The sequence below is a fragment of the Vipera ursinii genome (genome assembly GCF_947247035.1).
Source record: "Vipera ursinii genome assembly, chromosome: 2".
Classification (NCBI taxonomy): domain Eukaryota; kingdom Metazoa; phylum Chordata; class Lepidosauria; order Squamata; family Viperidae; genus Vipera; species Vipera ursinii.
Window position 1 is genome coordinate 180,125,003 of NC_139513.1, and position 27,877 is coordinate 180,152,879.

The 27,877-nt window shown below is 43.7% G+C and overlaps 1 protein-coding gene across 3 annotated transcripts; it reads right to left on the reverse strand.

Annotated features, from left to right (window-relative positions):
• Nucleotides 1–17,079: 17,079 nt before the first annotated feature.
• Nucleotides 17,080–24,947, reverse strand: CDKN2D (cyclin dependent kinase inhibitor 2D). 3 transcript variants are annotated; one of them, XM_083355491.1, is made up of 3 exons: nt 20,291–24,947; nt 19,335–19,495; nt 17,080–18,436 (listed from the first exon to the last, which is right to left on the reverse strand). In XM_083355491.1, exons 2-3 carry the CDS (start codon nt 19,479–19,481, stop codon nt 18,077–18,079), a joined length of 507 nt encoding a protein of 168 aa, XP_083211617.1. In that variant the 5' UTR covers nt 19,482–19,495; nt 20,291–24,947; the 3' UTR covers nt 17,080–18,076. The 3 variants fall into 3 exon arrangements, with proteins under 3 accessions (XP_083211617.1, XP_083211615.1, XP_083211616.1); XM_083355489.1 differs by having other exon boundaries at nt 19,335–20,035; nt 20,279–24,947; XM_083355490.1 differs by lacking the exon at nt 20,291–24,947 and adding an exon at nt 19,825–20,251.
• Nucleotides 24,948–27,877: the final 2,930 nt, after the last annotated feature.

The following is a 27,877-nucleotide window of genomic DNA, read 5'->3' on the forward strand; positions in this document are numbered from 1 at the left end:
CTGTGGCACCCGTGCCATAGGTTCACCACCACGGGGTTAAGGGAAACATTATGGCCATAGTTTATTTAGATTTCATTAAGCCATTTGACAAAGTAAACCATTTTCTTGGTAAGATAGAACAATGTGGGATAGACAATACCATCATCAGATGGATTCCCAACTGGTTACCAGTGGGTAGTCCTCAATAGATCTACATCTAGATGGAGGGAAACATGCAGTTGAGGAGCTAGAAAGTGAACTCATCAAATTTGCAGACAACATCAAGCTGGGAAGAATAGCTAACAAGATGATACACACAAGATTCAAGAGGACCTTGAAAGACTTAAATACCAGGCAACATTCAACAAAATGCAATTCAGTGCTGAGTAAGGTTTTACATAAAGGCAAGAGAAACCAAATGCAGTTATAAAATAGGTGGTATCTGACTCAATAGTAGTAACAGAGAGGGGTCTAGGTATCCTAGCAGACCACTACTTAAGCATGAGCTAGCAGTGTGCTGCAGCAGCCAAAAAAACTAATGTGGTCCTACGATATATCAACAGAGGGATAGCATCAAGACAACAAGAAGTGATAGTATCGGACTTCCTGTTTGGCAGCTGACGGGACAAATGGGAAAAGCCAGTGCCTCGGCTTTTCAGTTTGTTTTCTCTTCGCCTAGCAACCCTTAAAGGGTCGGAAAGTTGCCCTGGAGGGGCAACGAAGATGGATACTTCAGGAGCTCAGATCAAGTGGCGACCGATTGGAGCAGACTGCAGAACCCTCTGAAAAAGCAGAGGAAAGGTTGCTAGGTGAGCCAAGGCAGCCCTAGTTGTCTCCAGCAGGAAGGGAAGCACCACAAAGCAGCTGATTCTCAACTGCGTACTGAGGCTGGGTGAGCCAGAATTTTCTTTCCTTCTCCTTGAGGATTATAAATGTTGAGCCCCTGATGGGAAAGGGCTGAAAAGTAAAGACCCCCAGAAGGATTAAAGTTAAAATCAGTGAGTAATTACAAAGAAGGGGAAGTGCTCTTTGTTAAGAATATCGGACATTGATAAAGAAGCTGAGGAGGGCATCTAGTGGCAAAAGAAGAAACGACAGTACAAATAGTGAGAAATGGAAAAAATGTTTTTACAACAGTGACCTTGGAGGAGACAGCTGCAAATACAGGGAGTGCAGAATTATTAGGCAAGTTGTATTTTTGAGGATTAATTTTATTATTGAACAACAACCATGTTCTCAATGAACCCAAAAAACTCATTAATATCAAAGCTGAATATTTGTGGAAGTAGTTTTTAGTTTGTTTTTAGTTATAGCTATTTTAGGGGGATATCTGTGTGTGCAGGTGACTATTACTGTGCATAATTATTAGGCAACTTAACAAAAAACAAATATATACCCATTTCAATTATTTATTTTTACCAGTGAAACCAATATAACATCTCAACATTCACAAATATACATTTCTGACATTCAAAAACATAACAAAAACAAATCAGTGACCAATATAGCCACCTTTCTTTGCAAGGACACTCAAAAGCCTGCCATCCATGGATTCTGTCAGTGTTTTGATCTGTTCACCATCAACATTGCGTGCAGCAGCAACCACAGCCTCCCAGACACTGTTCAGAGAGGTGTACTGTTTTCCCTCCTTGTAAATCTCACATTTGATGATGGACCACAGGTTCTCAATGGGGTTCAGATCAGGTGAACAAGGAGGCCATGTCATTAGATTTCCTTCTTTTATACCCTTTCTTGCCAGCCACGCTGTGAAGTACTTGGACGCGTGTGATGGAGCATTGTCCTGCATGAAAATCATGTTTTTCTTGAAGGATGCAGACTTCTTCCTGTACCACTGCTTGAAGAAGGTGTCTTCCAGAAACTGGCAGTAGGACTGGGCGTTGAGCTTGACTCCATCCTCAACCCGAAAAGGCCCCACAAGCTCATCTTTGATGATACCAGCCCAAACCAGTACTCCACCTCCACCTTGCTGGCGTCTGAGTCGGACTGGAGCTCTCTGCCCTTTACCAATCCAGCCACGGGCCCATCCATCTGGCCCATCAAGACTCACTCTCATTTCATCAGTCCATAAAACCTTAGAAAAATCAGTCTTGAGATATTTCTTGGCCTAGTCTTGACGTTTCAGCTTGTGTGTCTTGTTCAGTGGTGGTCGTCTTTCAGCCTTTCTTAACTTGGCCATGTCTCTGAGTATTGCACACCTTGTGCTTTTGGGCACTCCAGTGATGTTGCAGCTCTGAAATATGGCCAAACTGGTGGCAAGTGGCATCTTGGCAGCTGCACGCTTGACTTTTCTCAGTTCATGGGCAGTTATTTTGCGCCTTGGTTTCTCCACACGCTTCTTGCGACCCTGTTGACTATTTGGAATGAAACGCTTGATTGTTCGATGATCACGCTTCAGAAGCTTTGCAATTTTAAGAGTGCTGCATCCCTCTGCAAGATATCTCACTATTTTTGACTTTTCTGAGCCTGTCAAGTCCTTCTTTTGACCCATTTTGCCAAAGGAAAGGAAGTTGCCTAATAATTATGCACACCTGATACAGGGTGTTGATGTCATTAGACCACACCCCTTCTCATTACAGAGATGCACATCACCTAATATGCTTAATTGGTAGTAGGCTTTCGAGCCTATACAGCTTGGAGTAAGACAACATGCATAAAGAGGATGATGTGGTCAAAATACTCATTTGCCTAATAATTCTGCACTCCCTGTAACAAAAGTGCCCTGTTGTGAGACTGCAAGGGAAAAGACTTTTTAAAGTTACTTTTGTTGATTTTGGCTAAACTTAAAGAGATACTGTTTGGGCCTTAGACGGTAAGCTGTAAAATGAGTTCATCAAACATTACCAGACTTATGAAAAAACTTCTGCACCCTCAGTAGGACAATCTAGTCCAATAACACAGGGATCTATTGAAGCAATGTTGCAACGTGAAAAAATAAGCACTGCTCAAAGCAAAACACAGACTTCAACTGCTTCAAGAGATGATGCAAAGAAATAAAGAGATGATGCAAAGAAATAAAGAGATGATGCAGAGAAATCATGAAGGGACAAAAAAAACCCCACAAAGTAAACTTCAGAAAGTAAGTGAAGAAATCCTGGATATAAAGGAAAAATTTGAAGCTCAAAATCAAATGCCCGAGCTTCTCAACGCCCTCTCAGGGTTGACGGTTGAGTTTTCCAGACTTATAGTTCTGGGCGACTTTAACCTGCCTTCTCTGGGAGGGTCGTCTGAGTTGGCCCGGGAGTTCATGGCCTCCATGACAGCCATGGACCTGACCCAAGTAATTCAGGGTCCGACTCATGGGGGAGGACACACTCTCGACCTAGTTTTCTTATCTGGGCAGTGGTTTGATGATCTGGGAGGGGGCTTGCCAACTATTGTCCCCCTGTCATGGTCCGATCATCACCTCCTGCGGTTGGTCTTCCACTATGCCACCCCCCGCTGCTGGGCTGCGAAACTGACCAGGTGGTTCCGCCCCAGGCGCCTAATGGATCCGAAACGGTTCCAGACGGCGCTTAGGTCTATACCTATCCCCCTCGCTCACAGCCTGGCCGACGCCTTGGTGGATGCCTGGGAAAGGGCTGCCACCGAGGCGCTCGACCGTGTTGTACCCTTGCGACCCCTGACCCAGCGCAGATCCCGGTGGGCTCCATGGTTTTCTGTGGAGCTCCGGGAGATGAAGCGTCAGAGACGAGGTCTAGAGAGCTGTTGGAGATCCAGCCGGTCTGAGTCTGACCGGTTGCAGTTAAGAACCTTTACGAGGTCTTATCTCGCGGCGATGAGGACAGCGAAGTCTAATTACTTCGCTGCCCTCATCACGTCCGCAGATAATCGCCCGGCCACCCTGTTTAGGGTGACTCGCTCCCTCCTTAATCAGGAGGTGAAGGAGAAGCCCTTGCAGGGGCGAGCCGAGGAGTTTAGCTATCATCTGACGAACAAAATCGCTCAGATTCAAGCCGGTTTGGATTCTGACTGGGCAGAGACTGATGGGGAGGAATCGAGCAGTCTAGAGAATGTTACCTGGAATGAATTCAATCCTGTGACCCCAGATGAGGTGAACAGGATCATGAGGAGACTGAGTTCTGCCACGTGTTTATTGGACCCGTGCCCCTGTGGCTGGTATATGCAGCCCGGGAGGAGACACAAGGCTGGTTCCAGGCAGTAATAACTGCTTCTTTGAGGGAGGGTACCTTCCCTGCCGCCTTGAAGGAGGCGGTGGTGAGGCCCCTCCTCAAGAAGCCTGCCCTGGACCCGGCTATTTTGAACAACTATCGTCCGGTCTCCAACCTTCGCTTTCTTGCGAAGGTGGTTGAGAGCGTGGTGGCACTTCAGCTCCCTCTGTTCCTGGAGGAAACATACCAATCGGGCTTCAGGACCAGGTACAGCACGGAGACGGCATTGGTTGCGCTGGTGAATGATCTCTGCCGGGCTCGGGACAGGGGTTGTTCCTCTGTCCTAGTCCTATTAGACCTCTCAGTGGCTTTTGATACCGACCATGGTATCCTACTGCGACGTCTCAGGGGGTTGGGAGTGGGGGGCACTGTTTTACAGTGGTTCTCCTCCTACCTCCTGGGCCGCTTGCAGTCAGTGTTGACGGGAGGGCAGAGGTCTGCCCCGAGGCCTCTCGTTTGTGGAGTTCCTCAGGGGTCGGTCCTCTCTCCCCTCTTGTTCAACATCTATATGAAGCCACTGGGTGAGCTCATTCGTAGTTTTGGGGTGGGGTATCATCAATATGCTGATGATACCCAGCTTTTTCTTTCCACCCCGAACCAACCCAGTGATGTCCTCGACGTGATGTCCCATTGCTTGGAGGCGGTCTGGGTTTGGATGGGGAGAAACAGGCTTCGTCTCAATCCTGACAAGACTGAGTGGCTGTGCATACCGGCATCTCAGACTAACCAATCTTTTCCATCATTAACTATGGGGGGGTGAGGTGTTACACCCCCCCCGTTGATAGGGCTCACAACTTGGGCGTCCTCCTGGATTCACAGCTCAGTTTGGAAGATCATATAGGAGCCGTGGCCAGGGGGGCTTTTGCCCAGGTTTGTCTGGTGCGCCAGTTACGGCCCTATCTGGACCGAGATGCCCTACGCACAGTCACCCATGCGCTCGTGACCTCCCAGCTAGACTACTGCAATGCTCTCTACATGGGGCTGCCCCTGAGGACCACTCGGAGGCTTCAGCTGGTGCAGAATGCAGCCGTGCGAGTTGTGATGGGAGTCTCCCGATACTCCCATGTAACACCTCTTCTCTGCGAGCTGCATTGGCTTCCAGTTCCCCTCTGGGTGAGATTCAAGGTGCTGGTGATGACCTATAAAGCCCTAAATGGCATGGGCCCGGATTATCTAAGGGAGCACCTGCTGCCAGCGTCAATTTCCCATTGTCCTCTGCGCTCCCACAGGGAGGGCCTCCTCAGGGTACCACCGGTCAAGGATTGCCGACGGGCGATCCCCAGGGGGAGGGCGTTCTCTGTGGGCACGCCTACCCTATGGAATCAACTGCCAACGGAACTCCGGACTGCCCCCGACCTTCGTTCATTTCGCCGGGACCTAAAAACCTGGCTCTTTGAGCTATCTGGTCTGGACTAAGGGGTTTAATGTTTTTAAATTGTGATTTTAAATTTTTGTGGCTAGACTTAATTTAATTTAATTTTAATTTTATATTGTATTGTTTTTAAATTTTGCCTTGTAAACCGCACTGAGTCCTTTGGGAGTAGGGCAGTATATAAACCAAATAAATAAATAAATAAATAAAATGATAATTAAAAATCAACAGAGAATACAGAAAATTGAAGAAAATCAGACGGCAACGATAAAAAGATAGAAATGTTATTACAAGAAAATGAAAAATTAGAGAATGCAATTACGATTTTAGAGATGGAAAAAGCAGAACACTATTTAAGATTTCAAAATATTCCTGAGGATAGAGAAGAAAATATAGCAGAGGTGATTATTGACATCCTGGAGGAGGCTTTAAAGGCAGATAGAGGAGAAATTCAAGTAGAGGTTGATAAAATATTCCGCATGAACTCAAGGTATGCAAGAAGAAATAAACTGCCAAGAGAAATACATGTACGGTTTATAAAGAAGACAACAAGAGATGAAGTACTACGGAAAGTTAGAGATGAGCCAATACAATATAAAAATAAAAAAATGTGGTTTTAAAGTAGATACCCAAGAGAGTAAGAGATACTCAAAGACATTATCACTTCCTGACTACAAAGCTGATTGCCAATGGTATAAACTTTAGATGGCTGATGCCGGAAGGCATTTTAATAAACTGGAACAATACAAGATATTGATTGGATACAGTCTGGAAAGCAGAAGATTTTGAAGTAAGGAATAGAGCAATTTTAGATGAAGGAGTGAAACAAAGACAAGGGGAGAGTAAGGAGCAGAAGCAAACAGAAGAGATGACTCAAGGAGCGACTGCACAAACAGAAGAACAGAAAGAGAAAGGCTATCAAGAGGGTGAAGGTGAAGGATTTGCCAGAGAACAGAGGACTACTAGATCCACTAGACCTAAATATAAATAAATGGAAATGGAGAAAGAAAATGGAATCTTTTCAGTAAATATAAATGGACTAAATTTATTTATTTATTTATTTATTTATTTATTTACCGTATATACTTGAGTATAAGCCGACTCGAGTATAAGCCGAGACCCCCATTTTCACCCCCCAAAACTGGAAAAAGTTCGTGACTCGAGTATAAGCTGATCCGCCGTTCTGCAAGCCTCCGCCGCCAGCAGAGGCTCGATCCGCCATTTTGCAAGCCTGAATACACAGGAATACCCTGTGTGGCCGCGGCTCTCGGGGAAGCCCTGGCTGTCCGCTTCCTCGCTCCACGCTGCCATTCGGGCCCGCGCGTTCCCCGGGCAAATCGCGGCGCCCAGCAGGCGAGGAAACACGCCCGCTCCAGTCGCCCCCCCTTCCCTCAGGAGACGCGAAGCAAGTGACCGCCCGGAGCTTACCGAGGACTTGCGCGCGGCCGAGGCTTGGGTGCTTCCAGGATCGCGCGCACCTCTCCCAAGCCGCCGCCGTCCGGAGACCTGCCGAAGTTTGGGGAGATTTGGGGAGGTGCGCGCGCACCTCCCCAAACCTCCCCAAACGTCAGCAGGTCTCCGGATCTCCGTGCCCTGCCTGCCTGCTTCTTTCCGCAGCGGAAAGAAGCAGGCAGGCAGGTCACGGAGATCCGGAGACCTGCTGACGTTTGGGGAGGTTTGGGCACCTCCCCAAACCTCCCCAAACGTCGGCAGGTCTCCGGATCTCCGTGCCTTGCCTGCCTGCTTCTTTCCGCAGCGGAAAGAAGCAGGCAGGCAAGGCACGGAGATCCGGAGACCTGCCGAGGTTTGGGGAGGTGCCCAAACCTCCCCAAACGTCAGCAGGTCTCCGGATCTCCGTGACCTGCCTGCCTGCTTCTTTCCGCAGCGGAAAGAAGCAGGCAGGCAAGGCACGGAGATCCGGAGACCTGCTGACGTTTGGGGAGGTGCCCAAACCTCCCCAAACGTCAGCAGGTCTCCGGATCTCCATGACCTGCCTGCCTGCTTCTTTCCACAGCGGAAAGAAGCAGGCAGGCAAGGCACGGAGATCCGGAGACCTGCCGAGGTTTGGGGAGGTTTGGGGAGGTGCGTCAGCAGGTCAGCAGGTCTCCGGATCTCCTCCCCAAACCTCCCCAAACGGCAGGTCTCCGGATCTCCGTGCCTTGCCTGCCTGCTTCTTTCCGCTGCGGAAAGAAGCAGGCAGGCAGGGCACGGAGATCCGGAGACCTGCTGACGTTTGGGGAGGTTTGGGCACCTCCCCAAACCTCCCCAAACGTCGGCAGGTCTCCGGATCTCCGTGCCTTGCCTGCCTGCTTCTTTCCGCAGCGGAAAGAAGCAGGCAGGCAAGGCACGGAGATCCGGAGACCTGCCGAGGTTTGGGGAGGTGCCCAAACCTCCCCAAACGTCAGCAGGTCTCCGGATCTCCGTGACCTGCCTGCCTGCTTCTTTCCGCAGCGGAAAGAAGCAGGCAGGCAAGGCACGGAGATCCGGAGACCTGCTGACGTTTGGGGAGGTGCCCAAACCTCCCCAAACGTCAGCAGGTCTCCGGATCTCCATGACCTGCCTGCCTGCTTCTTTCCACAGCGGAAAGAAGCAGGCAGGCAAGGCACGGAGATCCGGAGACCTGCCGAGGTTTGGGGAGGTTTGGGGAGGTGCGTCAGCAGGTCAGCAGGTCTCCGGATCTCCTCCCCAAACCTCCCCAAACGTCGGCAGGTCTCCGGATCTCCGTGCCTTGCCTGCCTGCTTCTTTCCGCTGCGGAAAGAAGCAGGCAGGCAGGGCACGGAGATCCGGAGACCTGCTGACGTTTGGGGAGGTTTGGGGAGGTTTGGGCACCTCCCCAAACGTCAGCAGGTCTCCGGATCTCCGTGACCTGCCTGCCTGCTTCTTTCCGGAAAGAAGCAGGCAGGCAAGGCACGGAGATCCGGAGACCTGCCGACATTTGGGGAGGTTTGGGGAGGTGCGCGCGCACCTCCCCAAATCTCCCCAAACTTCGGCAGGTCTCCGGACGGCGGTGGCTTGGGAGAGGTGCGCGCAATCCCGGAAGCACCAAAGCCTCGCCCGCGCACATGTCCTCGGTAAGTTTTTTTGTTGACTGGAGTATAAGCCGAAGTGGAATTTTTCAGCCCAAAAAGTGGGCTGAAAAATTCGGCTTATACTCAAGTATATACGGTAGTTATATTTATATACCGCCCTATTCCCTGAGGACTCAGGGCGGTTTACAGGGAATTAAAAATCCAAAATACAAAAATTAAGAACCAAATTAAAAAATATTAAATTGACCCTGTACTCAATTAAAAAGAACCCCAAATTAAAAATTTCTCCTCAGTCTGGGCCCGAGAGCTCAAAGAGCCAGGTCTTCAGGCCCCGGCGGAATGATCGGAGGTCGGGGGCAGTTCTCAGCTCCACCGGCAGCTGGTTCCAGAGGGCAGGCGCTCCCACCGAGAAGGCCCTATCCCTGGGTGTCACCCGCCAGCAATCTCTTACCGGCGGGACCCTGAGCAGACCCTCCCTGTGGGAGCGCACTGGGCGAAGGGCGTTTGATGCCGGCAGCAGGTGTTCCCTCAGATATCCCGGACCCAGGCCATGTAGGGCTTTATAGGTGATAACCAGCACCTTGAATTTCACCCGGAGGGCAACCGGAAGCCAATGCAGCTCACGGAGTAGAGGTGTTACATGGGAGTATCGGGAAACCCCCATTACAACTCGCGCGGCCGCATTCTGCACCAGTTGAAGCCTCCGAGTGGTATTCAAGGGCAGCCCCATGTAGAGAGCGTTACAGTAGTCCACACGGGAGGTCACAAGCGCGTGAGTAACTGTGCGTAGGGCGTCTCGGTCCAGATAGGGACGCAACTGGCGCACCAGGCGAACCTGAGCAAAAGCCCCCCTGGTCACGGCTCCTATATGGTCTTCGAAATTGAGCCGTGAATCCAGGAGGACGCCCAAGTTGCGAGCCCTATCGACGGGGGGTAACACCTCACACCCCATCATTAAGGATGGAATAACTTGGTTAACCCGAGATGCCGATATGCACAGCCACTCAGTCTTGGCGGGATTGAGACGAAGCCTGTTTCTCCCCATCCAGACCTGAACCGCCTCCAGGCACCGGGACATCACGGAGAGGGCATCACTGGGTTGGTTCGGGGTGGAAAGAAAAAGTTGGGTATCATCAGCGTACTGATGATACCCCACCCCAAAACCACGAATGATCTCGCCCAGCGGCCTCATATAGATGTTGAACAGGAGAGGCGAGAGAACCGACCCCTGAGGAACTCCACAAATGAGAGACCTCGAGGCGGATCTCTGCCCTCCTGTCAACACCGACTGTGAGCGGCCCTGGAGGTAGGAGAACCACCGTAGAACGGTGCCTCCCACTCCCAGCCCCCTGAGACGCCGCAGTAGGATACCATGGTCGATGGTATCGAACGCCGCTGAGAGATCTAATAGGACCAGGACAGAGGAGCAACCCCTGTCCCTAGCCCTCCAGAGATCATTCACCAGCGCGACCAATGCCGTCTCCGTGCTGTGTCCGGGCCTGAAGCCCGATTGGTACGGGTCCAGATAATCAGTTTCCTCCAGGAACAGAGGGAGCTGATGCGCCACCACGCTCTCAACAACCTTCGCCAGAAAGCGAAGGTTGGAGACTGGACGGTAGTCAAAAGAAATAAGGTTTTTAGGAAGTTACAGAAATTGAATCTAGATATAATTTGTCTACAAGAAACACATATAAAAGAACCTCATCATAAATTATTGGAATACCCCAAAATTGGAAAACTTTACTATGCATCAGCGCATCAGAAAAAAAGAGGGGTCGCTGTATATACTGTATTAGACAATTAGTTCTAAATTGGTATATTCAGATAAAGAAGGAAGAATCTTAATGGTAGAAATATATCTGTGCCAAAAGCAAATATTCTTAGTGGCAATTTACGCATCAAACAACAATCAAGAAAAAATTTATAAAAACCTGCATAGAAAAATAATAGAAATGGAGTACCAAAATATCTGCTTACTAGATTTCAACACAGTAATATTTTTTGAAAATGCCAATAAACCGGGAAGATGGTTAGCTTATAAACTTAAAAAACAGAAAGAGAAAAAATGATACATAACTTACTAGATGGGAAAGGTCATTTACAATATAAAAATGAAGAAATAAAAAAGATAGTATTCTTTGAATACTATAATAAATTGTATGATAAGGAGGAAACCTCAAGAGAGAAAACAGTAAAGTATCTGGAAGAAAATAATCTTCCAAAGATCTCAAAGACATTTAAAATTATGGTAGATGAAAGGGTTACAGTGATGGAAATATCAGAGGCCATAAAAAAACAAAAAAAATGGAAAAACACCAGGTCCAGATGGGCTTCCAGCGGACCTATATAAGAACCTCCAAGAGATACTAAGTAAACCGCTGAAAGACATTTGCAATGGACTTTTATTAGAAGCTAGACCTCCATCTACATGGATAGAAGCAAATATTACTCTAATACCAAAAGAAGATTCCAATTTGACTCAGATTAAAAATATAGACCGATTTCACAGCTCAATGTGGATTATAAAATTTTTACTTCAATAATGGCTGAGAGACTGAAAAAATACTTAGTTGAATTTATACATCCAGATCAAAATAGCTTTTTACCAAAGAGACAAATTAAAAACAACTTAAGAGTGATAATAGACGTATTAGAATATTATGAGCTACACCCAGGGAAACAAATGGTACTAATATTCTTAGATGCCCAAAAGGCATTTGATAATCTCTCCTGGCAATTTATGATTCACCAACTACAAATAATGGACTTTGGACAGAATTTTATAAATATGATAAAAACAATATAACAAACAAACAGCCAAAGTGATTGTGAATGGAGATTGCACTGAGAGCTTTGAGATAAGAAAAGGCACAAGGCAAGGATGCCCATTATTCCCTCTGTTATTCATCTTCACCTTGGAAGTTTTAAATAGAAATATTAGACAAGATACAGAAATTAAAGGGTTGGGAATAAAGGGTGAAACATATAAATTACAAGCATTTGCTGACAATTTAGTATTTATTTTGGAAGAACCCCTGGAGATGATTCCTAAATTGTGGGGAAAGATAGAACAGTATGGAGAAATAGCAGGATTAAAAATAAATAAAGAAAAAACTAAGATAATAGTAAAGAATCTTACAGATAAGCAAAAAAAAAAGATTGTCAGAATCAATGGAGTAGTGAAATGGATAGTGAAAAACGTTAAATATTTGGGTATATATTTATCAGCCAAATGCTCAACAATAAAAGACGACAACTATATAAGGCTATTGAAACAAATAAAATTAGACTTGGAAAAGTGGAAGAATTTGCAACTGTCAATACTAGGAAGAATTGCTACAGTTAAAATGAATATATTGCCGAAGATTTTATTTTTATTTCAAACAGTTCCGATAAAACTTAAGAAAAAATTCTTCCAAGATTTCAACTCATTAATTTTGAAGTTTGTTTGGCAAGGAAAGAAAGCTAGAATAAAGATGAAAACGTTGCAAGATGCTAAGGAAAATGGAGGTTTTGGGCTACCTGAGTGGGCTTTCTACTATCAAGCATCTGTATTAACATGGGTGAAAGAATGGATAACTCTAAGGAATAAAAGGTTGTTGTATTTGGAGGGACACGACTTAAAATTGGGATGGCAAGCTTTTTTGTGCTACGGCAAAAATAAAATTCATAAGTATTTCCAAAATCACTATATTAGAAATGCTTTGATAACAGTATGGGGAAAAATTAAAACTAAAATATATGTAATATGTAATCCTGAACTTTTTCTATTAGGTATAATACCAGAAAAGATTAATAAACAAAGTTTATATTTGGTTCTACACATTACAACAGCAGCAAGAATAACCTTCACACAAATACTGGAAAAATGAAGGAATACCACCAGAGGAAGAAGTAATTAAAAAAATATTGGAATGCACAGAGATGGACAGATTAACTATGAGATTGAAAGATAAAGAAGAAACAGAATACTACCAAACCTGGGAGTCATTCTACAAATGGCTAGAGGAAAGAACCAAAGATTAGGACTTGACTATGTATTAGTGCTTTTGAACCCAGACTGCACGGAGGTTGAAAAATTAACATATGTATGTAAGAAAAAAAGAACTAATAAAATCTCTAAAAAAAGAAGAAGTGATAGTATCATTTTACACTGTGCAGGTGAGAACACGCTTGGAATACTGTGTCTAGTTCTGATCATCATGATATGAAAAGGATGTTAAGACCCTGGAAATTGTGCAAAGAAAATCTATAAAGATGATAAATGCCCTGGAGGCTAAATCTTATGACAACAGTTGAGCGACTTAAGTATCTGAAGCTTATCAAAGAGAAGGATTAGGGCTGATAGTATAGAAGTCTTCCAGTTTTTCTCAACATTCCTTGAGGGGCAATCACAGAGAAGAAGGGGGTGATCTATTCTCCAAAGCACCTGAAGGCAGGACAAGAAGTAACAGTTGGAAGATCATAAAAAATTGATCCAACCTAGAACTAAGGATAATTTTTCTGACAATTAGAATAATTAATCAGTGGAATGGGTTACTTCCTGGAGTTTTGGGTGATACATCACTGGAGGTTTTTAAGAAGAGATTGGACAGCCATTTGTCTGAAATGGTATAGAGTCTTCTGCTTGATACCATATGGAACAAAACTGACTGAATCTAGATGTTCTGCACGAAGCTTCCTCCCAGAAGGTAACAAGGAAAACAGGTCATGAAGAGGATATGTAGCATCCCAGACAATACTGCGGACCCTACTCAAGCATTAGATAGAAGGAAGTGAATTACCAATAATCTTTTACGCTATCCTCACCACTCTCCACTGCCTTCCTGTCTGAAGCAATGTTTCCAAACCAAACAGTAGTGCAATACGACAGGATGCTCTTTATCATCCCTCTATAGAAAGTGGTAAGGACGGGGGAAGGAGAATGTACTTTTCTCATGCGACACAGAAAATGCAGGCACTGCTGTGCGCACTTCACCAGTGTCTCTGTTGAACAACCAAGTATCGCTGTCATGTTCGTTCACTACATTTTACAAGTTAGCTATCAAACAAGTTAGCTAACTATAAAAAATATAGTATTATGTTAATATGGCCAGCTGTATTATTCAGTAAACATTCAAGAATTTATTGAGTAAAACAATAAAGAGCCCAGTTCTTCAGTAGTTATTGCTGTCAAACAAAAAGTGCTAAAAGCAGGTGTAGTAAAAATGAAACCTTCCTAATTATGTTAAATTCTGGCATCCCCAACTATTGGCCATACACGTTAGGCCAGGGGTGTCAAACTGCTGGCCCGCAGGCCGGATGCATCATGAAGAAACTGCGCCTATCCCATTGCCAGCAATGGGGAAAAAGCTCCGATATGTCGCACGATGTCACATGACGTCACAAGTTTGACATGTTTGGCTGATGAAAACTACAGGTACTTCTAGTTAATAGTTAAGTAATCCTAACTAAATTGCTATATTCATAAAGGTAAAGGTAAAGGTTCCCCCGCACATGCGTGCTAGTCGTTTCCGACTCTAGGGGCCGGTGCTCATCTCCGTTTCATAGCCGAAGAGCCAGCGTTTGTCCGAGGACGTCTCCGTGGTCATGTGGCCGGCATGACTAGACGCCAAAGGTGCACGGAACGCTGTTACCTTCCCACCATAGTGGTCCCTATTTTTCTACTTGCATTTTTACATGCTTTCGAACTGCTAGGTGGGCAGAAGCTGGGACGAGTAACAGGCTGTTACAGTAACAGTAACACTGTTACGCGGCACTCGGGATTCGACCCGCCAAACTATATATATTCATACAACATGCCAATTCCTGATAAATTAACATGATTTACTAAATTATAACCAATCTCCTTTGATTCATGCTGTAAAAATACAAGACAATTATATTTTATCTTACCAGGTTATGCAAAGCCAGTCCATGGATTTGTTTAAAGTTTAGTGTATTGTGTGAACCCATAATACTGAATTAAATAAATCACAAGTAAATTACGTAATAAACATGTTATATGAACATTGCTTTTCTTTAAGGAACAAAACATACTGTAGATCCATTAGGAATTAAGTGACTTCTTATAAATGAGAATTTTTTATGTTCTCTATTCTCAGCTGTTCATGGTTTCCTGGTAGATGCTGGGCATTTGGCAAGGATTTAAAGAAACAAGTTGCAAAACAGACTCAGCTGTTTAAGCTTTCATTTTAAAAAATGTTCTATCTATCTCCTCCTTTCTTATGTCTGTAGTTGCACCCAGCCCTCTTCTATCCCTTACAGTGCTTGACAAGCAGACAGCTGGTATTACAAAATGTTTAGCTTCCTTCCTTTTCTGTATCACTGAAGACCACACCTAGCAGCTGGGACATTATTCTGGGTGATAAAGTTCAACTCTCTAAGCCACAGGTTCCTTTCACAGTTTTCTCTCCAACATCAAGTAGTCCTGCTGTGCTATTTTGGTGTCTCAGCCTTGTGAAGACTGCATTAGAAACACAAACCCAGTACAATCCCAACACAGATTGAAAAGGTAAAGTCTTCTCCTCCCAATGAAACATGAACAAGCAGGAAATCTGAGTTATGGTTTCCACAAATTATACAGTAGCAATCTTCAAAAAGTAGTATTAAGACTATGAGAACAATTCCCTCTAGATTTGCTGATGATTCACCAAGGCCTATAATGCATGTATTGGACAGAGGATTCTGTCAACTTGAATATCCTTACTGGAGAAAGCAATTTTTGAACTGGATGATACCCAGTGCAACTTTCTTTTTTTTTTTCACAGTACAAAAATCTTGACTTTACCAGGTACATTTTGCATAGTCTGAATCCAGTTTACCTTGTCAGAGTAACATCAACAGTATTAATTTTACTTCTTCTATGTCTGTCTGTAATGACCCTGCTGTGAGGACGTTTAAATATTAGTTGTCTAAAACAGTAAAGTCTAGCACCAGTTTCACTTTGCATTGCTGCACATATTTAAGAAATATAAAGTGCAACCACAAACTTAAATTGCTTTTTCAGGGCTGGAACAAAGTATTTCTGATAAAATTGCCTGACCTCTGAAGTTATAAAAGTTACCAGATGTTCCAAGGTAGGGATGGGGCAGCCTATGGCCATCTAAATACTGCTGAACTACAACTCTCAAAAGCCTAGCTGCTATGATCAACCTAGCCTCATTTGATGAATGGTTTTCTTTTCTGTACTCAAATTGAAATGAGCCAAAAGAGTTGAGGGAAACACACTTGAATTGCTGTTAATGAAGTATAACAGAACTGGCAAGGGAAAAAATCATGTATTTTTAAGGAATAAAAATATGTTTACCCTTTTTACCCCTTAAAAAGTGCCTTTCAGTCTTGACTCTTGCAGTCTACATGGATAAGTCCCTGCAGTGATCTTGGCAACATTTGCAGAAGTGATTTGCCCATCTCATCTCAGGGCTGAAAGTGACTGACTCAGTCACCTGCTGGTTCCATATCTAAGGCAGGACAAGATCTCACAGGTCTCCCAGTTTCTAACCTGGTGCCTTTAACCATGTCAACAAACTTTCTAATATCCTTCAAGGTTCAGCCCAAAAGGGAGAAATCTGTTCCATCTGACCTCACTTGAAGTTATTCTAATTTATCTATCCCTATAGGAATAAAAATAGAATATGGATTGCTATTTAAGAGCTGACTTGCTTCAAGTCTCTCCTTAGCCGTAAATCCCAGTTAGCAAGGCCAAATCCTCTTCAGAAAGCTATTAAGAAGTCTTAAAAAATCTCATAAATGTAAGCCCAGGCTCCAGGGTGGATTCAAAAAGAATACTGTCAAGGTTCCCAAAGTTCTTGCTGCTACATCTCATGGTCACTAAATTTTGTCCATAGGAGAAACGCTTCTAATATTGCAATAGGAAATACCGTTAGAAGGATTTAATTATGGAAGAAGTTTCCAACCTTTAGAAGTGTATTCTTGAGAATCATAAATAGGAAAGATTCTGATAGCATAGCATTCTTAATGGTGCTGGTATTAAGAAGCATCAGAGCATACAAATCTTCAAAGTTGGTAAGGCTTCCATGACTGTGATATGAAGCAGCCTTCTTCCATTTACAGTATAGAGGCTTGGCAAGAGCAGGGTGGCTCAATGGTTAGAATTGCAGGCTATTCCTGCTGACTGACTGCTGCCAGCAGTTCGAGTGTCACTGGCTCAAGATTGACTTAACCTTCCATCTTCCCAAGGTCGGTAAAATGAGGACCCAGATTGTTGGGGCAAAATGCTGACTCTGTAAACTGCTTAGAGGGGGCTAGAAAAGTACTGTGAAGTGGTATATAAGTCTAAGTCTTATTGCTATTGCTATTTTTCCCCCTACAGACTTTTGGGATTCAACTTTTATTAAAGGGTACTCAGCAAGCCTCCCATAATGAAGAGGTCAGGAATCAACCCCAGGAAAGCAAAAAGAAGATTTTTACCTTGGAGTGTTTCCCAAGATCAAATGTCAGTAAATCAAAATAGATTTAATGTTTTTAATAATTAAATTAGTCATTTCATAAAATGCACCTTTGCAAATCACAATAAATAGAAATACATTTTTCCTCCTTTAAAACCTACTATATACATTGCTTGCATCCACAAATTCATTACAGGGAACAAGCCTTCAAAACAAGCCCTGAACACTTTAGCCAAAGATAAAATATTAAGCACACTTTAGAAGTGCGTAAAAAGTAGGCCAACCACCAAAATGCCAAGAGGGAAACAGCTACTAATGGCTCAGGAGTTATAAGTTCTTCTGAGATAGAAACTAGGAAGAGCACAAAATGGGTGAAAACTTTTAAAAAAACAGTCCTGCACAATTAGACCTTGTGGAGTTATGGATCCTGTATTTGACAAAGAAATGGGAACAAATATCTTGACAACCAAGAAGAAAAATATCCTAATCATGTTTTCCATTCAAGGCTAGTTTTCTGTCAACCACCTTTTAATATATTTACTGTTGGTGCTCTAGAATGATAACCACTATGATAATTCTTGTTAGGAACCTAATGCAATGCTTCAGAATTGCTAGATCCTTACATATACACTGAATAGAAGAGGGACACAGAATTATACACCAAAAGGAAAACAAGCATCACAAGACTGCTGAAATTTTGGGATAGGTGGCAATGGAAGGAGGTCACAGTCTAGCAGCAAATGCAGGTTTTGTCTCAAAAAGAGCCTAATCTGTTCAACCTGAATGGTACCTAAAATACATCTAATTTTAGAGACCAATTCAAGGGAAGAAATGCAAGAGGTCAAGCTGAAATGCTGCAATGCAATGTGATTTCTAAGGAACTGGTACATTTGGAAAAAGCTAGAAATCAGAAGTACAGAGAACTCATTCAATATGTATAAATAGAAACAAATAATTCAACACACATTTTGAGGTAGGGCAAGAGGAACTATCTTTGTTCCGGGGGTTTGGGGGGGAAAAGGACAGTCTTGGGGAAGAGAGGCCTAGCAGGCAGAGGAGTTAGCTTGTTCCAGACCAGATGGCTCTTTCTGAAATTAAGCTGGGACAAAGAGGTGCTGCTCAAGGATGCACTGGATGTGTGAAAGCCCGAGATGCTCTGCTAGCTCCAGTGGTGTTCGCCCCTTATAGTCCTTATGCTGCAGTTGGGATTGAGGTGCCAGGAAGCAAACCACATCTGTGTGACCTTCTTGAATAGCAACATGGATGGGCAGTGAGCCAGAAGCATCTGGGACATTGACATCTGCACCATGCTCCACCAAGATTTTCAAGGTATCAAGAAAGCCAGTGCGGGCAGCATCATGGGCAGGTGTTGTGCCAGATCCATCTTGAATGTTAGGGTTGGCACCTTGCTTCAACAGTTCTTCAGCCACAAAGATATTGCCAAACATCATTACCTGTGGGAAGATGAAGGATGAAAGAGAACGAAGCAGGGGATATACAGCCTCAACTCTCATTAGGTTGGCAGGCAAGCTGTAACCCCATTTGCTGATTATGGGAAGTAATAGGGAAGGCTACCTTCCATTGAAGGCTATGTTTGTACAACATACTGAAACATAAACAAATAACTAATTTAGTTTATACATAGTTAATATGATTTAATGGTTTGGGCAAAACTGAGTTAATTAAATAAGCAATTATTATATTAATCACTTGCACAGCCATAATAACTACATTAATGGACTCTAGACAAAAAAATCACAAAATCCATAATTCTGCCTTTCTAAAGTCAACCTTTTTATCTGTTATAAAAGGAAATAGACAGGCAGGCAAGATAGAACAGAACAGTGGAGTTGGTTGGTTGAAGAGCTCTACTTCAGCCTAGGCAGATCTTCCAGTAATTATACAAGCAAGATAGGGTGTACCTCTTTTCTCCAAATCAGCTGTAGACAAGCCACCTCATGCCCTTTAAATGACCCCATTGGGCTTGAACCCAACAGGAAGCAGTGCTAGCCTGTTTGGCCTGTGTTTGTGTACTATTTATTTAAAACACAATGATTATGTTTAAATGCTGGGCGAGCTTTCATGCAAAGGTAGAAAACATGGAAAAGACTATAAAAATATGGAGAAGGTGCTGTGGCCATAATCAATTATTGGGCTGAAATCTAGAATCAATTTTTGGTTTAGGGAGATGTCCTTGAAATAGCAGCTACTTTTCCTAGAAGTGCCAAACCAATGGGAGTGAACAGAGGCTGGGGAAAACTGCAGAATCAGAGCCTCTTCACCCAGGCCTCCGGTGTCGCCAGGAGACACTGTTTTCTCTAGGAAACAGGAACCATGGGATGCCTCACTTACCTGCAGCGCGGTCTTGCCAAAGCGATTATGGGAATCGGGATGCACCAGCTCCAGATGCAGAAGGTGTCGTACTTCAGCTATATCCCCCCGGGCAGCAGCCCCGGTTAGCCGGTCTCCAGCCCGGATCTCGGCATTTCCCAGCTGCATGCCAGCACAGGCACCTGCAGGGAAAAAGGACAGGCGAAAATGAATGAACTGACCAACAGGCGAACAGGATTCTTGCGCTGCCACAAGCAGGCTTCTTTTGTTGGCACCGAAGCTCGCGCAGTTGTACTCTCACACCGCCCAGGCTGCCTGCCCGTCCTGCTTGAAAGCGGCTACTATTTCCAGCGTGCGGGAAAAGCACTTCTGTAGAGGCTTAGATGCTCCGCATCTCATTTCATTCTTGACGTTTGACAACAGGCCGACAGGGGCTAGCTAAATTTTCCCATCTCCCCGGCGGCGGCGGCCTTCCCTCGGGCGGGAATCCTGTTCACTCTTCGGCACTTACCTCGACTCCCGGGAGGTAGGCTCTTCTCCCAATACTTGTCAAGCAGAGCAGAAGCCAGCGCTTTGCTCCGCGTTGCCTATTCGACTAAAGGGATAGCCTTGCTGCTGCCCCCAAAGAGATGTTGGCCCGGTTAAAGGGTTGTGACAAGACAGATCGATGCAGATGCTGCTAAAATGCCGACCCAGGGAGGTGTCTTCGGAGGCTCGGCTCCCTCGGGGCGGGGCGGGGCTGTACTGAGAAGGAAAGCCGCTGAGGACTGCCGTGGCAGGCAGCGCCACCCGTTCCTTCGCTTGCCCGTCCAAGCGAGAAGCCGGCACAGAAAGTGCTAAGCCCACCCCACCCATTGAGTTGCAGCCTCGCTAGGGCAATATCCCCTCCCTTGGCCCCGCCCCCTCGTGCCCGGACGCCGTTTGTTGCTTTTTTTAATTTTATTCCGCGCTATTAATTTGGATACATTGTAACCTGCCTGATTCTCCATTCCACCTCCTTCACCTGGTCCGACCAATCATGAGCCGGCTCCGGGCAGGAGCAGGAGTGCTTCGTCTTTGGATTGGTTCACTAGTGGCGGACTGCTGGGCGGGTCTCTTAGATTCAAACAGCATTTCGGGCGGGAAGAAGCTCCCAGCTCGGCTCCAGGCAGGCGAGGCAAGCCAGAGGTCGCGACCTGGGTGGGGCGGGAATAACGTAAGACGACTCTCCAAAATGATTCTCGCCGTGCTCGTGTAAGCGAGCAGCCATCCCAGCCATGTTGCGTTTGGAAATCAGTGCTTTCGACTATCCCCGACTAAGGTTTCCTTGTAAAATCCGCTTTGCTCGCTCTTGTACACAACAGGAATAATTGTTTTTGAACAAATGTAACTACATGAATTTTATGTAGTCAGGTTTAACTTCACAGGTGGTAGCACTTCTCAATTGCAGAAGCCAGACTTACTTTTTTTTAGAAAGCCAAGTCAGGTTTTCTATATATACTCCATCACATACCGGTTTATCTGTCCTTCCATAGAAAGGATTTGGAAGAGCTATACTAAACCCTGCTTTCAATCTTCAGTTTTGATGAGTTTGCTGGAACTCTAATGTAAGCTACCTCAGAATTTGCAAATATCCCTGATTTTTCATAATGCTGTCCTTTATCTGCCCTTCCCCCCCACTGTAAAGACAGCCTTTGCCTCTCTTTTTGCTCTGTAGTAAAACTTGTTTATCTAATTTTCACCAGACCAGACAGTCTCATCTGGTAGAGCTCTTCATTTCATGGTAGGTAAATCTCTTTGCTCTAACTGGTGAATGTGAAATGAGACCAGAATGTCCCCTCTTCTGTCCCTAGTCCCTGCCCTCTGCATCCATTTCATCCTGGGCTTCTTGCCCCTTTCAAAAAGATCTTCACATGGCAGACTGCTGAAATCCACTTTTGTTTTGTTTAAATTTTACAAATTCATTAGTGGACTGGTAAATGCTGGATTTTCATTTTTAAAAATATTTCAAGTTGACTGATGGGTCATTAGAATAGTGGACGCTTCTTTAAAATAGAAATTAGCAAAATCTCTACAGATTTCCTCTTTTTACCCAATGATAGGAAGGAAGAAAAAGCTATGGTTCCCTCACTCCTACAGGTCCATCAGAGGACACACCTTAGGGAAGGTGTCAAATACAAAAAATCAAGAGAAGAGGATCATATTGTGTTTTCTCAAAAGTAAGACCTACCCCAAAAAATAAGCCCTAGTTTTGGGGTGAGGGACAAACCTAAAAATCAAGTTAGGGCAGGGGTGGAGCTGCCCCATGTACCTCTTACCCACTTACCAGGCCTCCCATAAATTGACACCTGCCTTTCCTCGCCAACCCACTTTTGCTGTGTCCCCCGGCCTGCATTTTGCTATCACTGGCTTTCCTGGAAAGACCTCTGCAACTGAGACACAAGCTACAGGTTTAATCTATAGCTCGGTTCTTGGCTACAGAGACCTTCCAGAAAGGCCTCTGATGGTGAAATGCAGGCCAGAGCTCCATTCTCAGCTGCAGAATAAAGCTGCTTCTTCAGCCACAGAAGTGGGCTGGTTGAGTGGGGCTGTTGGTGCCGCCACTGCAAGGTGAGTGGAAAAGGTACACCCCCCCGAAAATAAGACCTGTTGCCTTTTTTTGAAGGCAACAAAAAAAGAAAATAAGACCGGGTCTTATTTTGGGGGAAACAAGGGATAATAGTAGAAACTTCAGGTCCTCAAAGACTGATCCATAGAAAGGAAATAACTGATGATTCCTTTTCCACACAAAAGGGAGATAAAGGATCAGATGCATCCACTAATTTAGGGTCTGGAGCACAGGTCTGCAACCTGCGGCTCCGGAGCCGCATGCAGCTCTTTCAGCCGTCTCCTGCGGCTCCCAGTCCTCTGCCATGTGCAGTCCAAAAAAAAAAAAAGTGGGACTAAAAAAGTTCAACCAATCAATTCAAATATGCAGGGTAGGTGCATATCTCGCCTTGGCTCCACTCTTCAGTCAAACCCTGTTCTGCGCATGTACGTGCATGTACGCGCATGTGCACACATTTTTTGTGGCTCCCAGTTTTTCCTTTTGTGAGGGAACCGGTTCCGAGTGGCTCTTTTCACTGTTTCAGGTTGCTGACCCTTGGTCTGGAGAGAGTACCTAGTCAATATTAAGCATTTATTTTTAAAAAGTTTTTTAAATTTTTTAAATTTTAAAATGCTTTTTTAATGTTTTTATAAATCTTTTTCATTTTTTAATTTCTTAAACATTAAAAAAACAATTTACTTATTTTAATTCTTTAGAAATTTTTAAATTCTTAATGATCTAAGAGGAAAAAAATAAAATATCACAGAAAAAGAGACACTTAAAACGGAACGCAATGAATTTTTCAAGACAGAGAACAAAAGGTCAAGAACTATTGTAAACTTACACTTCGCAACACAGAGAATATTTAAATTTTAGAAATTTTAAATTTTTTAGCAAACAAAAAAAGTCATGGAGATCGAGACTGACACTAGCAACTTGCAAAGTGTGCCATATGTTTCAGCTTATGCCCACAGAAGACCCAAACTATGTATCGAATGGACTGTATTTGAATTACTAGAAGAAAAAATAAAGGGTTTAGAGGCTACTATAGCCATTCTGAAACTCAATGAGAAAAGCAAGAAATCCCAACCTAAACAAGAAGACTACAACAAAATAAAACAATAGGGAGCAAACAGCTTCCCCCAAAAAATGATGACCCCATATATGAACATAAAGAAAACCCATACACCAAACTGAACAAAATATAGAACAAACAGCTTCAATAAAAAACGAACCTACATATATACCTCACAAGTACTGGAAAGAATATATTTGGAAAATGACTTGCTCATCTTATCAAAAGGGATTTAAACTAAAAATGAGTGGGGAGGGGGGCCAAACTTCATGACCTATAGAACCTGTTGTTGTTGTTAGCTGTGAAGTCGTGTCCGACCCATCGCGACCCTATGGACAACATTCCTCCAGGCCTTCCTGTCTTCTACCATCTTCTGGAGTCCATTTAAGTTCACACCTACTGCTTCAGTGACTCCATCCAGCCACCTCATTCTCTGTCATCCCCTTCTTCTATTGCCCTCAATCTTTCCCAGCATTAGGCTCTTCTCCAGTGAGTCCTTCCTTCTCATTAGGTGGCCAAGGTATTTGAGTTTCAGCTTTAGGATCTGGCCTTCTAAAGAGCAGTCAGGGTTGATCTCCTCTAGGACTGACTGGTTTGATCCCTTGCAGTCCAAGGGACTTGCAGGAGTCTTCTCCAGCACCACAGTTCAAAGGCCTCAATTCTTTGGTGCTCAGCCTTTTTTATGATCCAACTTTCACTGCCATACATTGCAACCATAGCCTTGACTATACGCACTTTTGTTGACAGGGTGATATCTCTGCTTTTTAGTGTGCTGTCTAGATTTGCCATGGCTTTCCTCCCCAGGAGCAAGCGTCTTTTGATTTCTTGGCTACAGTCCCCATCTGCAGTGATCTTGGAGCCCAGGAAAATAAAATCTGTCTTCCCCATCTATTTGCCAGGAATTGAGAGGGCCGGATGCCATGATCTTGGTTTTCTTAATGTATAGAACCTAATTCCAAGCAAAAACTACTAGATAAGGAGGAAGGGAGTAAAGAGAAAAAAGAAAAAAAAACAATGAAATAGTGATGGAAAGGATGGAAATCCCACTTACCAAGAGGGAAATACAAGAAACATACTTAAGACCAATAAAGTACTCAAATGCCTATACACTAACACTCAAAGTTTAGGGAACAAGCAGGGTGAACTTGAAGTATTAGTACAAGATATAGTTGCCATTACTGAAACCTGGTGGGTTGAAACTCGTGACTGGAATGTACTGATGGAAGGATATAAACTATTCAAAAGAAACAGACCCAACAAAAGAGGAGGTGGAGTTATATATAAAAGATCACTACATCTCTACAGAAATACACAAAACTAAAACTGAAAACCTCCTAGAATCCATATGGGTCAATATAAAAGGAAAAAAGAATGACAACTAACCAGAAGAAATAGATGAACTCTTTGCTAATCGATTAACAAATGTATGTAGGAAATATATAATGGGAGACTTTAACTATCCTGATATCAACCGGGAGATAAACTGCAGCAAGTGGGCGATCAAACAAATTCCTAAACAACTTAGCTGACAACTTTGTCACCCAAAAGGTAGAGGAGGGAATTAGAGGGAAAGCTATACTAGACCTAATTCTTAATAATAGAGAAGAAGTGATAGAAGCAGTTGAAACTGCCGGAACCTTGGACAAGAGTGAATATATCACTGGGACCTGATGGATTACATCCCAGAGTTCTGAAGGAGCTGGCAGATGTTATCTCAGAACCATTGTACCATATCTTTAAAAAATCTTGGAGCACTTAGCAACTACCAGAGGATTGGAAAAGAGCTGTGGTTCCCATCTTAAAAAAAAAACAGACTCAGGAAACTACAGACCAATCAGCCTGACATCATTGCCTGGGAAGATACTGGAAAAAATAATCAAAAAACATCTGTGAACATCTAGCAACAAATAAAGTTATAACTAATAGCCAGCACGGGTTTGTTAAAAACAGATCATGCCAAACCAATCTTATTTCATTCTTTGACAGTGACTAAATTAGTAGACTGGCAAAATGCTGTTAACATAGTATATTTAGACTTCAGCAGGGCATTTCATGAAGTAGACCACAACCTACTTCTTGGAAAGCTAGAAAAATGTGGAATAGACAACATCACCACCAGATGGATTTGTAACACTGACAAACCATACTCATTGAGTAGTCCTTAGTGGTACTACATCTACATGGAGGGAAGTAAGCAGTGAGGTACCACAAGATTCTGTCTTAGGCCAAGTACTCTTCAACACCTTTATAAATGACTTTGATGAAGGAATAGAGGGGATCTCACCAAATTTGCAGATGACACTAAGCTGGCAGGAATAGCCAACACCCCAGAAGACAAGCTCAGAATCCAAAAAGATCTTGACAGACTTGAACAATGGGCCCTATTTAACAAAATGGTATTTAATGTGGAGAAAAGCAAGGTCTTACATCTGGGCAGGAAAAACCAAAGATACAAGTACAGATTAGGCAAAACCTGGCTCAAAACCAGTAACTGTGAGAGGGACCTTGGAGTATTAGTGGATGATCACTTAAACATGAGTCAGCAGTGTATGGTAGCAGCCAAAAAAGCTAATACAAACCTGGGTTGTATAAACAGGCATAGAATCAAAATCATGTGAAGTATTAGTACTACTTTATAAAGCCTTATAAGGCCACACCTGGAATACTGCATCCAGTTTTGGTCACCACATTACAAAAAAGATGTTGAGACTTTGGAAAAAGTGCAAACAAGAGCAACTAAGATGATTAAAGGCCTGGAGACTAAAACATGAACAACAGTTGCAGGATTTGGGAATGGCCAGTCTAGAGAAAAGAAGGACTAGGGGGGATATGATAGCAATGTTTCAATATTTGAGGGTCTGCCACAAAGAAGAGGGGGTCAATTTATTTTCCAAAGCACCAGAGGGCAGGACAAGACACAATGTTTGGAAACTGACTGAAGAGAGAAACAACCTGGAATTAAGGAGAAACTTTCTAACAGTGAGGACAATTAACCAGTGGAACAGCTTTCCTTCGGACATTGTGGTTACTTCATCACTCAAGGTTTTTAAGAGGAGACTGGACAGCCACTTGTCTGAAATGATATAGGGACTCCTGTTTGAGCAGGGGGCTGGACTAGAAGACCTCCAAGTTCCCTTCCAGCTCTACTCTGATTGATTGATTGATTGATTGATTGATTGATTGAATATCATTCCCAAACTGAAGACAAGATTGAAATCTGGGCAGTATACATAAGGTAAGTCCAATTTTACTAACTGATTGACAAGGATATTCTACAGCAAGGCTTTTCAACCAGTGGTACGGGTACCACCTGTGGTACATTGGCACCTGGCAGGTGGTACGTGACCATCCTAGAAAAGTAGTAGTGGGGGAGGGGAATGAGCTGAACCGGTGGCAGCACCGCACAAGCCTAAGCGAGAGATGGCTGGAGCTAGGTGACTAGTGGTACTCAGATGTTGCCATATCCTAAAAATGGTACAATGGGTGAAAAGGTTGAAAAGCCCTGTTCTACAGTACTTGTTCAAGAATAACAATAGGAACATCATACTGAAATTAAAAATGCCTGGAATGATCTGGTATTTGAATATAAGAATTAGGCCCTCCATTTAATGTTAATGCTCAAAACAAATCTCTTTAATCGGAGTAGTAATTGTTAGACTGTTAAAATCTCAAGGGTTAATAAAAAGGTATACTCACAAAGCAGGTATTCTATTTTGCTGTTTTGCTTTATAGAACAACTGCAGTTATATCTTAAATTATGGAGTAACAAATTCTTTTACTGTACATTTTGTTTTAACGTTAAACATCTTACTGAAAGGAGGTTGCCTTCACAATTCTAAGTAACTTTAAAAAATTAGTTTGTTATATGAAGGTATTTTGTGAATAAAAAAATAATTATCAATAGAAAAGATAAGTTAGTGCAGTAAGAGTCATTTTAAGATATCGTTGGATCGTCACAAAGCTCAGTATTTTGCAATAACATTCATTCCATGTTGTGGCAAAGCAAACATTTAAACTTGTTATTAAACAGGCTATTTAAACTTGTTATTAAACAGGCTATGAGGACCCAGATTGTTGGGGGCAATAAGCTGACTTTGTAATAATGTCGCTTGGGGGGGGCGAAAGCCCTAATAAGCAGGCATATATTTATTTATTTAGTTAGTTAGTTATATTTATATACCGCCCTATTCCCTGAGGACTCAGGGCGGTTTACAGGGAATTAAAAATCCAAAATACAAAAGAGTCATTTTAAGAGTCATTTTAAGATATCGTTGGATCGTCACAAAGCTCAGTATTTTGCAATAACATTCATTCCATGTTGTGGCAAAGCAAACATTTAAACTTGTTATTAAACAGGCTATTTAAACTTGTTATTAAACAGGCTATGAGGACCCAGATTGTTGGGGGCAATAAGCTGACTTTGTAATAATGTCGCTTGGGGGGGGCGAAAGCCCTAATAAGCAGGCATATATTTATTTATTTAGTTAGTTAGTTATATTTATATACCGCCCTATTCCCTGAGGACTCAGGGCGGTTTACAGGGAATTAAAAATCCAAAATACAAAAATTAAGAACCAAATTAAAAAATATTAAATTGACCCTGTACTCAATTAAAAAGAACCCCAAATTAAAAATTTCTCCTCAGTCTGGGCCCGAGAGCTCGAAGAGCCAGGTCTTCAGGCCCCGGCGGAATGATCGGAGGTCGGGGGCAGTTCTCAGCTCCACCGGCAGCTGGTTCCAGAGGGCAGGCGCTCCCACCGAGAAGGCCCTATCCCTGGGTGTCACCCGCCGGCAATCTCTTACCGGCGGGACCCTGAGCAGACCCTCCCTGTGGGAGCGCACTGGGCGAAGGGCGTTTGATGCCGGCAGCAGGTGTTCCCTCAGATATCCCGGACCCAGGCCATGTAGGGCTTTATAGGTAAT